Source organism: Equus asinus, chromosome 1 (assembly GCF_041296235.1).
Source record: "Equus asinus isolate D_3611 breed Donkey chromosome 1, EquAss-T2T_v2, whole genome shotgun sequence".
Taxonomy (NCBI): Eukaryota; Metazoa; Chordata; class Mammalia; order Perissodactyla; family Equidae; genus Equus; species Equus asinus.
Window position 1 is genome coordinate 201,619,049 of NC_091790.1, and position 14,860 is coordinate 201,633,908.

General features: G+C 61.3%; 1 protein-coding gene across 6 annotated transcripts in view; it reads left to right on the forward strand.

Annotated features, from left to right (window-relative positions):
- The first annotated feature begins 100 nt into the window (after positions 1-100).
- Positions 101-14,860, forward strand: part of LOC106824298 (SCO-spondin) — a 54,953-nt gene continuing 40,193 nt past the window's right edge. For all 6 annotated transcript variants that reach the window (XR_011505178.1, XR_011505177.1, XR_011505179.1 and 3 more), the window contains exons 1-27: positions 101-2,556; positions 2,817-2,975; positions 3,356-3,438; positions 3,558-3,737; positions 4,014-4,258; positions 4,354-4,453; positions 5,037-5,195; positions 5,285-5,364; positions 5,822-5,974; positions 6,289-6,460; positions 6,661-6,901; positions 7,242-7,386; positions 8,198-8,315; positions 9,010-9,185; positions 9,268-9,495; positions 9,669-9,834; positions 10,069-10,303; positions 11,075-11,264; positions 11,405-11,499; positions 11,727-11,983; positions 12,312-12,446; positions 13,086-13,282; positions 13,399-13,526; positions 13,616-13,725; positions 14,076-14,225; positions 14,363-14,456; positions 14,544-14,713. Coding sequence is in view for 2 of the 6 variants with exons in the window: in XM_070515568.1 (XP_070371669.1) it covers positions 2,507-2,556; positions 2,817-2,975; positions 3,356-3,438; positions 3,558-3,737; positions 4,014-4,258; positions 4,354-4,453; positions 5,037-5,195; positions 5,285-5,364; positions 5,822-5,974; positions 6,289-6,460; positions 6,661-6,901; positions 7,242-7,386; positions 8,198-8,315; positions 9,010-9,185; positions 9,268-9,495; positions 9,669-9,834; positions 10,069-10,303; positions 11,075-11,264; positions 11,405-11,499; positions 11,727-11,983; positions 12,312-12,446; positions 13,086-13,282; positions 13,399-13,526; positions 13,616-13,725; positions 14,076-14,225; positions 14,363-14,456; positions 14,544-14,713 (4,216 nt within the window). In the remaining 4 variants the exon portion in view is untranslated. The remainder of the gene's footprint in view (positions 2,557-2,816; positions 2,976-3,355; positions 3,439-3,557; positions 3,738-4,013; positions 4,259-4,353; positions 4,454-5,036; positions 5,196-5,284; positions 5,365-5,821; positions 5,975-6,288; positions 6,461-6,660; positions 6,902-7,241; positions 7,387-8,197; positions 8,316-9,009; positions 9,186-9,267; positions 9,496-9,668; positions 9,835-10,068; positions 10,304-11,074; positions 11,265-11,404; positions 11,500-11,726; positions 11,984-12,311; positions 12,447-13,085; positions 13,283-13,398; positions 13,527-13,615; positions 13,726-14,075; positions 14,226-14,362; positions 14,457-14,543; positions 14,714-14,860) is intronic.

Sequence of the window (14,860 nt, forward strand, 5' to 3'; positions counted from 1 at the left end):
GAGCCAGGCAAAAGGTGGAGCGCGGGGGTGGGGGCGGGGGAGGCGTGAGGAGTTGGGGGGAAGAGGAGGGGGTGTGTTCGGGGGAGGGGAGCCAGCGAGTGTCTGCGCTGCTGTCTGTGAATCGCGAGTGCCCGCGGGCGTGTGTCTGCGCCGCGCTCCCGCAGTGGGATCGAGTCTCCCGACCGTCGGTCGGTGGGGTCGGTCTGGGAAACTCCTGCCGACCCCCGCTCTGAACCACGATCCCACCGAGATCCGCCCGATGTGAGACCCGCCGTGGAAGCCGGCTCCCTTGGGGCCGTGGGGAGAAGCAGCAGGAGACAGGGCTGGGCCCGCCAAGAACAGGCCCTTCGAAGTAGAAATTGGGGTGGAGGCTTTGAGCCGGGTCCCCTGGGAAAAGGCAGGGCTGGAGAGGAGGCACGAAGGGGTGAGGCAGCAGTGGGGCTGGGCAGAAACTCGGAGGTCAGGGAGGGGGCTGCCGAGAGGGGAGAGTTCCCTGGGCAGAGTGGGGGGCGGATCCTCCTGCCAGGCTGGAAACCTGGACCAGTCAGGTGTGGAGGGATGCCCTGAGCCCCCCCCCCCCCCCATCCGGCTCCTCGCCGGCCCTGCCCAGGGAAAGAGGCTTCACTTGGCCTTGCCATCTGGACACCTCAACTTCGGAAAGCCCCCGTATCCTGTCCTCTTGGAGCTAAACTATGGGCTGGTTATTCCAGGCCCCCTCTCACTAATCTTTCTCCAATCTCCTCTGGGTTCCAGCTTCCCTTCTGCCCCTTTAGGGGAAAGGGCGATTGTGACTAGTGTTTCTTCCGCATCCAGGTGCTGCCTTATCAGCAGTGGTTGGAATCCAGAGCTGGGAGTGAGTCCTAGGGGTGAGGGGAGTGGCCCTTGGAGCAAGCAAGCTCTCCTGAGTCCCACGCCCCATCACGAGGAGGGACTGCCAGGGGAGACGACGAGAGGCAGGGGAGCAGGTGGTACCTGTCAGAGCTTGGGGTTCCTCAGAATCAGCTGTGAAGCTTCCTCTACCTCCCAGATGGGCTGCTTCAGCCAGTCAGTGCCCAGCCGGCTCATGGCCCTGGGAGCACAGAGTGTCCCTGTGTGCTGAGGTGGAGCGCCAGCACCTGTGTCTGTCTTTGTGAGACCTGCAATGGGAGTGTGAGCTGTGAGGATGAGGGTGTCCAGGTGTGGGTGTGTGAGACACTGGGAATGGCACTGTGACCTGGCCCTTTCCGAGGACCCCATCCGTGAACTCCCTGAGCTCACTGCACCCTCTTTGGACCCCAGGACCATTGGTGGGCCCAGGAGAAGAAATGCCTAGAGTGGCTCTGGTTTCCAGCAGCCTCCTGGCCCCAGGTGGGGTGACTATGTGAGCTGCTGGGTGGGACATCAGGTTTAGGGGATGGAGGGTTTATGGAATCTAAGACCCAGGCCACATTCCAGCCTGAGTGTCCTCAGAGCTGGTAACCAGGATGTAACCAAGATTCCCCTGGGGCACCTGCTGCCACCCCCTCTCAACCCCCCCTCTCAACCGGACACTGGGATTATCCCATCCGGCTGCCTTGCCCCCAGGGCTGAGGCAGCTGGCTTCGCTTCCTGGTTCTGGACCCCACGGACCCTAGGAGACTCTCCAAAGGAGACCAGGGCAGACCCAGCCAGCCACACATAAACACCCCCACTAAGAAGTCAGACCACAAAGGAAAAGGCACACGTTGTCCCCCTGTCTCCACACACTCCAATCGCCCTGGAAACTCAGCTCCTTCTCCTCACTGATGCTCAGCAGGATGCCTGGTGGGAGAGAGGGCAGGAGGAGGCAGGAAAGGGAACAGGAGAGAGAATCATAAAGAAGAATTTTAGAGCTGTAAGACCATATCAATCATTTGGCCCCACAACTCTTAGCCATTTTGTGGGGTCATGGCCCTCTTTGAGAGTCAAATAAAAGTTAAGGAACTGTCCTCAGAAAAATGTGCACACACATGATTTCAGAGTATTGACAGAGCTCCTGAGTCCCACCAGTGTGTCCCTGGCTGGTCCCTGGAAGTTTTACTGGTAAGGAAATTGAGGCCCAGAGAGGGAGGGTGGCTTGCCCAGCGTCCACATTAATTTGTAATAGGGCCTGAGAGTGTGGAAATATCAATGCTTAGTGTGTCTGGCTGTGACCAGGGACACATACCCCCCCATCACACACACACACACACACACACACACACAGTAGACAGGGGCAGGAAAGGGACTGTTTCCAGGGAGAGCTGGCCTCTGAGGGGTTGTGCCATGTGCAGGCAGGTCCAATCCGGTTCTGGGCAGCTGGTGCCCCAGGGCACGCAGCTGAGATAAAGCCTCCCCAGCCCCATGGGCCTCATGCTCTTCAGCTGCTTAGGACACACTGAGCGAACTGCAGAAGACGACAGCCCAGGGCTGGGAGGCCGGCACTGGCCTCTCTGCTCACCTGCCACAGCTTTGCCTCCCCAGAGCCCAAGCTTCACAGTCCCCCAAAGGTGACCGGGGGAGGGGGGCCATGCTGCTCCCTGCCCTCCTCTTTGGGATGGCATGGGCATTGGCTAACGGGTAAGCAGCCCACCTTGGGCCCTTCCAACTAAGACCCTTCTCCTCATGCCCCATGACTGTGACCCTCTGGGGCAGCCAGACTCCCCTCCCCGCAGCTTCTCTCCCCAACCTCAGCCTCCTCCTCAGTACCAACTCTTCCTTGGGAGTCCTCAGCACACAACTTTTCCCTGGGAGTCAGCTCTTTGGGGAGCAGGGTCACAGGACAGGGCTTTTTGGTGACAGAGGGGATGGTGGCAGCAGTTATTCCCCATTGTGGGCAGGCGGTGGTGTGAGCAGACGGAGACAATCCTGGGGGAGGAGGAGGTGACCCCCCGTCAGGAGGAGCTGGTGCCCTGCACCAGCCTCTACCATTACCAGCACCTGGGCTGGCGGCTGGACCTGTCCCGGAGTGGGCCTGCTGGGCTCTGTCCCATCTACAAGTGAGTGATGGTTGGGGCCCGGGCTGGCCACTGAGGAGGAGAGAGTGCTGGCCAGTGTCCTGAGACGGGGGAGGACCAGGTGGTATCTGGAGAAGCAGACATTTGGGAAGTAGGTCTCTGTGGACTGTGAGTGCAGGATTTGGGGGTGGGGGAGGGGTCGAGTGAGCACTACTGTGGGCAGCCCTGTGCCCACCCTCCAGTCTGCCTCCCCAAGATCATACTCACTTTGCACTGGAGGAAATAAAGACCAACAAGGGGAAATTTCACGATAAAGCCACTCAGAGAGTAGGTGACCAGGCAGACTGGCCCAGGCCATTCCCAGGGATGGGGCAGGGCTAAACACTAACACCTTCTCCCTTCTGCCTGCTCGGTGGACCCAGGCCCCCAGAGACCCGGCCTGCCACATGGAACCGGACGGTGAGGGCTTGCTGCCCAGGCTGGGGGGGCACCCACTGCACCCTGGGTAAGCGCCTGAGATTAGCCAGATCTGTGGTTTCCTGGAGGTAGCAGGCTGCCTGGGGAGGGGGCGGGTCTGGGCGAACTGTCTGAGTCTGCCCCATTCTCTCCCTCTACCCACCACAGTCCTTGCAGAAGCCAGCCCTGAGGGCCACTGCTTCGCCACGTGGCAATGCCAGCTGCGGGCAGGTTTAGCTAATGCTTCTGCAGGAAGCCTGGAGGAGTGCTGTGCCCGGCCTTGGGGACACAGCTGGCAGGATGGCAGCTCTCAGGCCTGCCTCAGCTGCTCCAGCCTACGGCCCCCAGGTGGGTCCACAGACCCCAGACTGCCAATGGGCTCAGTCTGCCGTCACCCACTGCCCCCAAAGGCACTCCCACTTACAGTTCTGGAGCTCTGGGCCTTTCTGCAGGGCCCATGCCCGCTCCTCTGTCCTCTCAGATGAGTCACCTCCCGTCCCCTGCCCATGAGAGTGACCGTGCACTGTGTCTGCCTGCCTCCAGCTCTGCGAGGAACCCCATGTCCTTATGCTCTGTCCTCCTGCCCCAACACTAAGAGACCCCCGGTTGGTGTATCTCCCTTAGGCAGCACTCCCTCTCCAGCCCTCCTGCGGCCCCTGCCAGGGGCCGTGGCCCAGCTCTGGAGCCAGCACCAGCGTCCCTCAGCCACCTGCGCTACCTGGTCAGGCTTCCACTACCGGACCTTTGATGGGCGCCACTACCACTTCCTGGGCCGCTGCACCTACCTATTGGTGGGGGCTGTGGATTCCACCTGGGCTGTCCACCTCGTGCCCAGAGGGCATTGTCCCCTACCTGGGCACTGTCAGCTGGTAAGGGAGGGAGATGGAGGTGGACACAGGGAGGGAGCTGGACATGGGAAGAAGAGAACCGCTGACCCCCTCTTCTGCTGTGTGTCTCCCCCAAGGCCAGGGTGATGATGGGACCCGAGGAGGTGCTGGTCCAGGGTGGAAATGTCTCTGTGAATGGGCAGCTGGTATCTGATGGGGAGTCTCGGCTGCTGCCGGGTAAGGGAGCTGAGGGGAGCAGGAGACAGCCCAGGGCCCTGTTTGCTCCTCTGGGACAGTCTGTCCACCTCCCCAGGGCGGGGGTCAGAAGGGGCAGTCAGGTGGGAGCCTGCCTCCTCCCCCACCCCCACTGCTGTGGGAGGCATCTGGAAGTGAGGGAGCCAGCTGAGGAGCCAGAAGGTATAGACCTATTCCCTGGCCCTACAACCCGCCCCACTAACCCCTCATAGTGTGACCTGGGGCAAGTCCCTCTACTCAGCCTCTCTGAGCCTCAGTTTCCCCACCTCCTCCAGAGTGCTGTGAGGAAGGACTTCTGTGCCACCCGATGGAACTTTTGTCCAGGTTGGGGTCCATGGAGTGAGGTGGGGCTATGTTTTGTAGTTTACTCTCAAGAGAACGTCAAGAGAGTGTTCATGAACTTCTCCAAGAGGGCTGTGATGGAGAACCAATCGCTTTTGCCTTCGAGGGCATAAAGTGCAGAGCTCTCCAGAGTTCCTTTCCTTCTCCTCTCCTTCCCTGGGCAGTCTGAGCCCTGGCATGAAGGTGGGAGGGGAAGGAGTCTGACCCTGTTTCCCCCGCCCAGGGCTGAGCCTGCAGTGGCAAGGGGACTGGCTGGTGCTGTCAGGGGGCCTGGGGGTCGTTGTGCGGCTGGACAGGTCCAGTTCGGTCTCCGTTTCCGTGGACCACAAGCTCCAGGGACAGACTCAAGGCCTCTGTGGGGTCTACAATGGCAGGCCTGAGGGTAAGTGGAGCGTGGCTTGGTTGCTGCTGTAGGAGAAAAGGGGAGACAGGAGACCCCAGACACAGCACCTCTGCCTCACCCTTCCCCAGATGACTTCTTGGAGCCAGGCGGCGGGCTGGCTGTGTTAGCTGCCACCTTTGGGAATTCCTGGAGGCTCCCTGACTCAGAGGTGAGACTCCTGCCCTGGGCTCCCCAGTCCTGCCTGCCACCTACCCCTGGCTTCTCTGACACCTCCAAGCCTCTGTTCTCTGTCTCCCTCACTGGCCTTTTCCCTGGGATGGGACCTGGCCCTCTCCCAGATTCTCAGGGGGAAGAAAGGCAGGCTTAGGGCCCAATGGGAGCACAGTGCGAGGTGCTGCCCACAGCCCTGGCTGCCTGCGTGAACTGATCATCTGATCATCCAGGGGATGTGCTCACCAACCTGGTCACTGGGCAGCTTTAGTTAAGATGACCCTGCCTCCACTGCCTGCACGCGCCCCCCCCCCCCCCCCCCCCCCGGCTTTCCACTTTGCTGTCCCCCACAGCCCCAGGGCCTTGAAGCAGCTATGAGGGCAGTGGCCATTTTCCTGGTGTCCTGGTTAATGTGCCTCATCCTGGCCCCCTGGCCTGACTCCACTTGTCCCCAGCCTGGGTGTCTGGATGCAGTGGAGGTGGCCCCAGGCTGTGACGATCCCCTGAGGGGCACAGAGGCAGGCATGCAGGCTGGCCAACTGCGGGCTGAAGCCCAGGATGTGTGCCACCAGCTGCTAGATGGTCCGTTCAGGGAATGTCATGCCCAGGTAGGGGTGGAGGTGGAGGTGGTGTCTACCACTGGAGGGTGGGAAGGGGTGGGTGCTAGAGAGATACCAAATGGGGAGTTTGCTCTTGACACTAGATTGCTTTGGGCCATGGGTCATGCCACGCCCCACCCCCCCACACGTCCTCCATGTTATCACTGGGAAATGAGATGGCTCATATGTATGATCTCTGAGGTCCCTTCCAGCGCTCATCTGTTTGATGATAAACCAGGGTGACAGAGAAGCAAGAGGAGGGAGGTGCTGGTGAGTGTTGGGAGAGAAGGCTGGTTGGCTGAGGAGCTGTCCTTTGTCGGCAGGTTCCCCCTGCTGAGTACCACGAGGCCTGCCTCTTTGCCTACTGTGCTGGGGCCCCAGCAGGCAGTGGGCAAGAGGGGCGGCGGGAGGCCGTGTGCGCCACCTTGGCCCACTACGCTCAGGACTGCGCCAAGCGGCGCATCCACGTGCGCTGGAGGAAGCCCGGCTTCTGCGGTAGGGCTCCTGCCTGTCCCTCTCTGCACCTCCTCGGCCTCCCCACCCTGCGGAATGGGAAACTGACCGAGCGCCCTCGGACGGTCCCTGTTTCTCAGCCCTCCCTGAGGCCGTCGTGCCTCCCTGGCTCTTCAGGGGCGGTGGGGTCTGGCGGGAGAAGCCGAATCCTCGGGCCTCACAGCCCACTCGCGTGCCCGCAGACCGCCTGTGCCCGGGAGGCCAGCTGTACTCCGACTGCGCCTCGGCCTGCCCGCCCAGCTGCGCGGCCGCGGGCGCGGGAGGGGAGGGGTCCTGCGGGGAAGAGTGCGTGAGCGGCTGCGAGTGCGCGCCCGGCCTCTTCTGGGACGGCGCCCTCTGCGTGCCTGCCGCCCGCTGCCCCTGCTACCACCGCCGCCAGCGCTACTCCCCCGGTGACACCGTGCGCCAGCTGTGTAACCCATGGTGGGTCTGCGGGCCTTGCTGGCCCTTTCGCTGGGGTTGGTGGCCACCTAGTCCCCTCTGATCCCCCCTTTCTGCTCTCTCCTCAACCTGCTTCCCCTTCTGGGGCCTCCCTCACAAGTGACCTGTGACCTCTCATGGCATAATTGATGGCCCTGCTTGAAGACTTAGCCAGTGACCTCCACTAGCTGACCTCTAATCCTAACCGGGGAGGAGGAGGTGCGGGGGATGGAGGAACCAGGGTGTTGAGGGACGGGAGGTCGTCTCCTGCTCAGCCCTCCTTCCACCCCCTCCCCTCGTGGGTCTGATGCGAAGCGCGCTCCCCGCCCCTCTGTGCCCACAGCGTGTGCCAGGACGGCCGCTGGCTCTGCGCGCAGGCGCCGTGCCCCGCCGAGTGCGCGGTGGGCGGGGACGGGCATTACCTCACCTTTGATGGGCGGAGCTTCTCCTTCCGCGGCAGCCCAGGTTGCCGCTCCAGCCTGGTGCAGGTGGGCAGACGACGAACTCCGGGGGCAGGGAGGGTTTGCCGGAGCAGGGGCCCTCGTAGGGGTGCTGCCGGGGAGAGGTGGCTGTAAGGAAACTACCAAACAAAGAAACAAAACATACAGTCGTCCAGGGAAAGGCTGAGAGAACCGATTCTGGAGGGAGGGTGGCTGCCGCACACCCCCCACTCGCGTCCTCCCCCTTGGATTACCGCCTTCTTAGGTTCGGTGAAAGTTCTGCTCTCAGCACCACCCCAGCCCAGGGGCACAAAACAAAACATTCTCACAGTCCTTTCGTATAGTGGGACAGGCTGGGCTTGTCACAGGGTACTTTGGGCAAAACAAGTGCGGGGGGGAAATAAGGGTCCTCCTTCCTACCCAGTCATCTCTCCATAAAATTAGGTGACTTCCCAAGTTTGGGCCCAGGCCATACTCTTACACATATAGACACACAGGTGTGCACACACGACACATGCTCTGTGTGCACACAGATTCAGCATGCATGTATACACAGACACTTAGAGAGGAGCATACATACCCACGGGGAGGAAGGGGGAGCCGCCTCACCCCAACACACAGATGTACACATACACACCTGCACGTGCACGCGTACAGACATTCACACCTGCCAGTTCTAGGCCAGGTCAAGCCCCTTGCTTCACAGGGAGTCTGGCTGGCTGGAAGGTCAGCACACGTGTTGAGTGGAGCTGCCTCCAGGGGTGTGCTGTGGGTGTCCTGTAGCACAGGAGAAGGCGCAGAACAGACCCTGGTCTCAGGGTGTGCCCCACCCCACCCCATTCCTCCCCATCTGGCACAGGACTTCACCAAGGGGCAGCTGCTGATCGTGCTGGAGCATGGGACCTGCGACTCTGGGAGCTGCCTCCACGCCATCTCTGTCTCCCTGGGGGACACCCATGTCCAGCTTAGGGACTCAGGTAGCCTCAGCTCTCAGGTACCTCCCTTCCAGGACTTCTGCTCCCTGCAGCCCTCAGGAGAGTGGCTCAGGCCCCTGCGGCTTCCTGTCACCCTTCTCTCCCTGCGGACTTGGGCTCTGTCCAGCACCTTCCATCCACACTGCCCTGTGGTTTCTGAACCCAAACTCTCCCCTAGACTCCAACCAAATTCGCTGCCTCAACTTCCCCCCGAAACTCCCATCTCTGAAGCAGATACACAGTCCTGTGGAAATTTTCCAAAGCATCTTCTGCCCCAATCTTGGGGGAAAACACAACTCATACAGTTCTAGGAGGTCTGAGAGGCCTCACGGCGTCACCAGGCTGGGTAGGCCCCTCCTAGCTCTGGACCCATGCTGCAGTCCCCCACTCCTCCCTGCGTCTGCTCCTGGCTCTCTGCCCAGCTCCTCCTGTGCACTGACTCCAAAGGCAGAGTGGGTGCTGAGGGTGGTCCTTGGGCCACGTGGGGGTGTGCTCAGGTGGGATAGGTGACCTCCCAGGGGTCGCTCCAGTTCCCCTTGCTCAGTGTGGGCAGTCCACCATGACACAGGCCCTCCCACCTCCCACCCAAGGTCCTTCCCCTTCTCAAAACCCCATCCTGTGATGTGGTCTCCCCCCATCGTCATCAGGCCAGCCCTGCCCTAAGGGGTGCGGCCCCTTCACAAGCCCCCTATTCCAGGAGCTGTGCTGGTCGATGGGCAGGATGTGGACTTGCCCTGGGATGGCCCTGGGGGCCTCCACCTCTCCCGAGCCTCCTCCACCTTCCTGGTGCTGCGCTGGCCTGGGGCCCAGGTCCTCTGGGGAGTGTCAGACCCTGCAGCCTACATCACCTTGGACCCCCGCCATGCTGACCAGGTGTGCCTGGGGGCCAGTGAGTGGCTGGGCCGGGCCACGGTGGACCCAGATTGACTGTTCCACTCCCACCTCTGCGGCCCAGGTGCAGGGTCTGTGTGGCACCTTCACCAGGAACCAGCAAGATGACTTTCTGACACCTGCTGGCGACGTGGAGACCAGCATTGCCGCCTTCGCCAGCAAGTTCCAGGTGGGAGATGAGGGAAGGTGCCCCTCAGAGGACAGCACCCTGCTCTCTCCCTGCAGCACCCACGCTCAGCACCACATTTTCTCGGAGGCAGCCTGTGCCGTCCTGCGTGGCCCGGCCTTCCAGGTAGCCAGGTTGAGGGCGCTCCTCCTGTTCACACCTGTAAGATGGGGTCGTACCTGCCCTGCCCTCCTCCTGGGCAATTGGGAGGCCTTGCTCCCTGCCGTGGCAGTGGGGACTAGAGGGAGCAGGAGAACCCATGGGGGAGGAACTGACCCATTTCCTCCTTTCCCCTCAAGGAGTGCCACGGCCTGGTGGACAGGGAGCCATTCCACCTGCGCTGCTTGGCAGCCATGTGTGGCTGTGCCCCTGGCAGGGACTGCCTCTGTCCTGTGCTGGCTGCCTATGCTCGCCGCTGTGCCCAGGAGGGTGCCTCACTTCTCTGGAGGAACCAAACCCTCTGCCGTGAGTCTGCTCAGCTGGCCGGCCCCACCCCAAGGCTCCTGCTCCCAGCCCCTTCTAGGAGTAGCTTAGAGGGATCCAAGTGCTTTGCAGCTGGGGAGGGTCCCCAGAAGGACTTCTGACCTTGGCAGATTGCTAGGTTTGCCTTCTTTTGGAGGCATAGAGGGTGTGTGGTCTGGAGGGGTGGGCAGAGGAGCAGTGGCTATGTCCCTGACTTGCATGTGTCTCTATGTCCAGCTGTCCTGTGTCCTGGTGGTCAAGAGTACCAGGAGTGTGCCCCAGTATGCGGTCGAAACTGTGGGGAGCCAGAAGACTGTGGGGAGCTGGGCGGCTGTGTGGCCGGTTGTACCTGCCCCCTGGGGCTGCTGTGGGACCCTGAGGGCCAGTGTGTGCCCCCTAGCTTGTGCCCCTGCCAGCTCGGAGCCCATCGCTATGCACCTGGCAGTGCCACCATGAGGGACTGCAACCACTGGTGAGGGCAATGACCTTTGCAGGGGGGCAAAGAGCTTGGGGTGAAGAGGTGGAGCTTAGAGAAAAGGCACCAGGCTTGTAGCCTGGGTTACGGCCTGGCGTGCATGTCAGGATGACAGAGCGCTGATAACTTCCCCTCAGGTGTGGAGCACGTTCCGGCCTGTAAAACACTTTCACATACATTATCTTATTTAATCTCACTTAATTCTTACAATAACCTAGTAAGGAAGGAGGTAGAAGTGTTGTTCCCAGTTTGCAGATGAGAAAACTGAGGCTTGAATAGGCTACCCGGCCTGCAGAGTCACACAGCTTGTTAATGATGAGAGACTAGAACCCAGATCTCTGAATTCCAGTTGAGTGTGGTCCAGAGGCTCTTGCAAGGGTTGGGGAGAGGTAAAGGCAAGTTAGGGACGCATGGAGGCAGGACTGGGGTCCGGGGCTGGTGGGAGAGGGTGAGACTTCAGTGAAATCCCTCTCCTGGCCAGGCTGGGAGTGGAGTCATTCAATGTCTCTGCCCCTCCCCAGAGCCCAGGGAATGGCCCCCTTGGAGCTGGGGCAGGAAGGGTGACCATGTCCACCCCAGGCATGGCCGGTGCGGGAACAGCCCTACTTCCTGTAACAACTGGGCTGTGGCGGGGGAGAACTGAGGTCTCCAGGGTCAGGGCCGGGTTTTCCGGACGCCTGGGTCCCTGCAGCTGTCCCCGGTCAGATAGGGGCCTGGAGGGGAGTGTGCGTTTGGCCCGGCTCTCACCTCCCTCCCAACCTTGGGCAGCATCTGCCAGGAGCGGGGCCTCTGGAACTGCACAGCTCGCCGCTGCGCCCCTCCGCGGGCATACTGCCCCCAGGAGCTTGTCTATGTCCCTGGTGCCTGCCTGCTCACCTGTGACAGCCCCACGGCCAACCACTCTTGTCCCCCAGGCAGCACGGGGGGCTGTGTCTGTCCCTCAGGCACCGTACTGCTGGTAAGTCCAAGGAGAGCTGCATGGGGCACCATAGGGCCTGCCCCAACCAGGGCACTGCCCTACCCGCTGGCTGTCCAAAACAGTGGGCCAGGCATCAGGTGGTCCTCCAAGGTGTCCCTTTGTCCCCGGCCTCTGCCCAGGATGAGCGCTGTGTGCCTCCCGAGCTCTGTCCCTGCCGTCACAGTGGGCAGTGGTACCCACCCAATGCTACCATCCAGGAGGACTGCAACATTTGGTACGCCCAGCCCCATGACCTGTAACCCTGTGACCTAGTAACCCCTGGCTTGGGGCTGTGGTCATGGGTGGGGTGGGATGTCCAGACTGGCCCAGACAATGGGAGTCCTCAGGATCCCTCCAAGCTGAGGGTCTGTCTGGAGTTGCTTGGAACGTGGACCAGCTCCCTCCCTTGGATACAGCCCTGGATCCCTGTCCTGGTGACTCTGTTTCCCCTCTTGCCCACAGTGTGTGCCAGGGCCGGCAGTGGCACTGCACGGGCCGGCAGTGTGGCGGACGGTGCCAGGCATCAGGTGCCCCCCATTATGTGACATTCGATGGGCTGGCCCTCACCTTCCCCGGGGCCTGTGAATATCTGCTGGTGCGAGAGGCCAGCGGCCGGTTCACAGTCTCTGCCCAGAACCTGCCCTGCGGGGCCAGCGGCCTCACCTGCACCAAGGCGCTGACCGTGCGACTGCAGAGCACTGTTGTGCACATGCTCAGAGGTGACTGCGATGTTGAAGGGTGACATTGCCGGGGTGGGGCACCCAAGTGGTCACGGCTCTGCATGGGTGGCCAAGGCCTGGGGTTCCCCATGTCTCCCCACTGCTTGCCATCAGTGCAGTGGACCTGGTGCCTCTCCTCTTGGCTAGGAGAATCATATTTCTGAAAGGCTCCAAGAAATTAAGGCCCGGAGAGGTCTAATGAGTTGCCCAAGATCCCTTAGCTAGAGAAGCAAAGGAAGGTGGGAGGGGAGGCTGGGAGGGCCTCCTGGGGATCTGGAAGCCCCTTTAACCCCGGGCCAGGCCTGAATGCCTCTCTCTTCCTCCACAGGCCAGGCCGTGACGGTGAATGGGGTGAGCGTGACACCCCCTAAGGTCTACACGGGCCCCGGGCTGTGCCTGCGGCAGGCTGGCCTCTTCCTGCTGCTCAGCACCCGCCTGGGCCTCAGCCTGCTCTGGGATGGAGGTCAGGCCCACCCTCAGCCATCCGACCCATGCCCCGAAAGTCCCCCTAAACGCTCCTCTTCCACACATGGAGTTGGGGTTTCCAAATTGTGTTTTTCATAATCACATTTTTCTTCATTATGAAAGCAATATCTCGCCAAAGAAACATTTAGAAAATACCAAGTTTTAGAGAAAAAAAATGGAAATAAATCTCCTAACATCCCACCACCCAAACTCAAGCTGTTGGCATTTTACAAATAACTATCACTGAGCTCTGTTTGGGAAGGAGTCACCTGGTCAGCGCAGTGGGGCTGCCCTCTGAGCCTCTGGCCACCAAGGCCTCTGGGGCTGGAGGTGTCACAGTCTGTCCTGGAGCCTGGTTCTGTCCCAAATCCGACCTGCTGGGAAATTTCCCTGCCCCCTGCCCCTGGGTTTAGTTAGGAAAGTGGGCTCCCCCTTCTCGCCCTAGCCCCCCAAATGTAGGTCTCTTCTTTTATCCCTGTAAAAAGGGGAACCAGCACCCACTACTGGGAGGTGTTACTTGCACGAATGGTCAGACAGGCCCACATGATAGGTGCCTTGCTCTCCTCCCCGCTGGCCCTGACAAAGGCCAGCGGGGTCATTTCTCTACAATGCTGCTCCTGCTGCCCTCTCTGCTCAGGCACCCGGGTCCTGCTGCAGCTGTCCCCTGAGTTTCGAGGCCGTGTGGCTGGGCTGTGTGGAGACTTTGATGGAGATGCCAGTAACGACCTTCGGAGCCGCCAGGGAGTCCTGGAGCCCACAGCTGAGCTGGCTGCCCACTCCTGGCGCCTCAGTCCTCTCTGTCCCGAGCCAGGGGACCTGCCACACCCCTGTACTGTGAGCATGGGCAGGAAAGGGGGAAGGGAGGTGGGAACAGCTGCAGAAACCTGGGGGAGTTCCAGAGGCTGGGTGCTGCATTTGGGTCTGGCTGGTCCACGGTGCTGTGCCCGCAGGTGAACGCCCACCGGGCCAGTTGGGCTCACGCCCGCTGCGGGCTAATGCTGCAGCCGCTCTTTGCCCGATGCCACGTGGAGGTGCCCCCACAGCAACACTACGAGTGGTGTGTGTACGACGCCTGCGGGTGAGAGGGGCAGGACTGGGGATGGGGCTGGGAGTGACTGTGGCCAGGGGGAAGGAGGGGGTGCTGGGGCTGAACGCTCCCTCCCACAGCTGTGATTCTGGGGGCGACTGTGAGTGTCTCTGCTCCGCCATTGCCGCGTACGCAGACGAGTGTGCCCGGCATGGACTCCATGTGCGCTGGCGAAGCCAGGAGCTCTGTCGTGAGTGTGCCCTGCCCTCAGTCCCCGACCCGATGCCCAATCCCATCATGTGGTCAGCTCCTTCAAAGATGCTTCTCCTGGCCCACGAGCCAGCCATTTATTCATTCAAGGGCAAATATGTGTAGACACTACTATGCGCCAGATACTTTTCTAGATGAAACAAACATGCCAAAATTGCTTCCCTGTGGAACTTGCATGTTGCAAATAGCCTTGGGAGGGGCTCAGTGAGAGTCTATAGCATGCACCCCTGGAGCCCTCCGTGGGTGTCACCTTGGGCTGCCTCACCTGCTGCTGTTGCCTCCTAGTGCCCTTGCGCCTCAGTGACCCAAGCCTCTCTCCTCTCTACCCAGCTCTGCAGTGTGAAGGGGGGCAGGTGTATGAGGCCTGTGGCCCCACGTGTCCCCCCACCTGCCATGACCATGATCCTGAGCCTGGGTGGCACTGCCAGGCTGTTGCCTGTGTGGAGGGCTGTTTCTGCCCCGAGGGGACTCTGCTGCACGGTGGGTGTGTAGGGTTAGAATGAGCAGAGGGGAGGGGACACTGGGACGGGGAAAGGGCCACAAGGCCATGGTGACAAGGCTGGTGCTGGGGGCCACCCTGCATCTTTTGTTCTGAGCCCTGCCCTCTGTCATCTCAGGAGGAGTCTGCTTGGAGCCGACTTCCTGCCCCTGTGAGTGGGGGGGCAGCTTCTTCCCGCCAGGGACTGTGCTGCAGAAGGACTGTGGGAACTGGTGAGTGGGGGGACTCGGGAGGAGCCCTGGGCCCCCTGGCCTGCTGAGCCCAGCGCTGCGGCTGATCCCAGGACACCGTGTGCTCAGCACGTGCCAGGAAAGTCAGTGGCTTTGTGGAGGTGACGGTACCCACTGTGAGGAGCTGGTGCCAGGCTGTGCAGAGGGAGAGGCCCCGTGCCAGGAGAGTGGGCATTGTGTGCCCCACGAGTGGCTTTGTGACAACCAGGATGACTGTGGCGACGGCTCAGACGAGGAGGGTGAGTCTCCTCACCTGTGTGTGGCAGTGGCTGAGTGACAGGTCAGTCCTTGTATGTGTAACTGAAGTATGTGTCCCAGGGAGGCTTCCTAAGCTGCTGCCCCCATGGCCAGCAACTGTGACTTGTAGGCAGGGGTGTTCTGGTCTC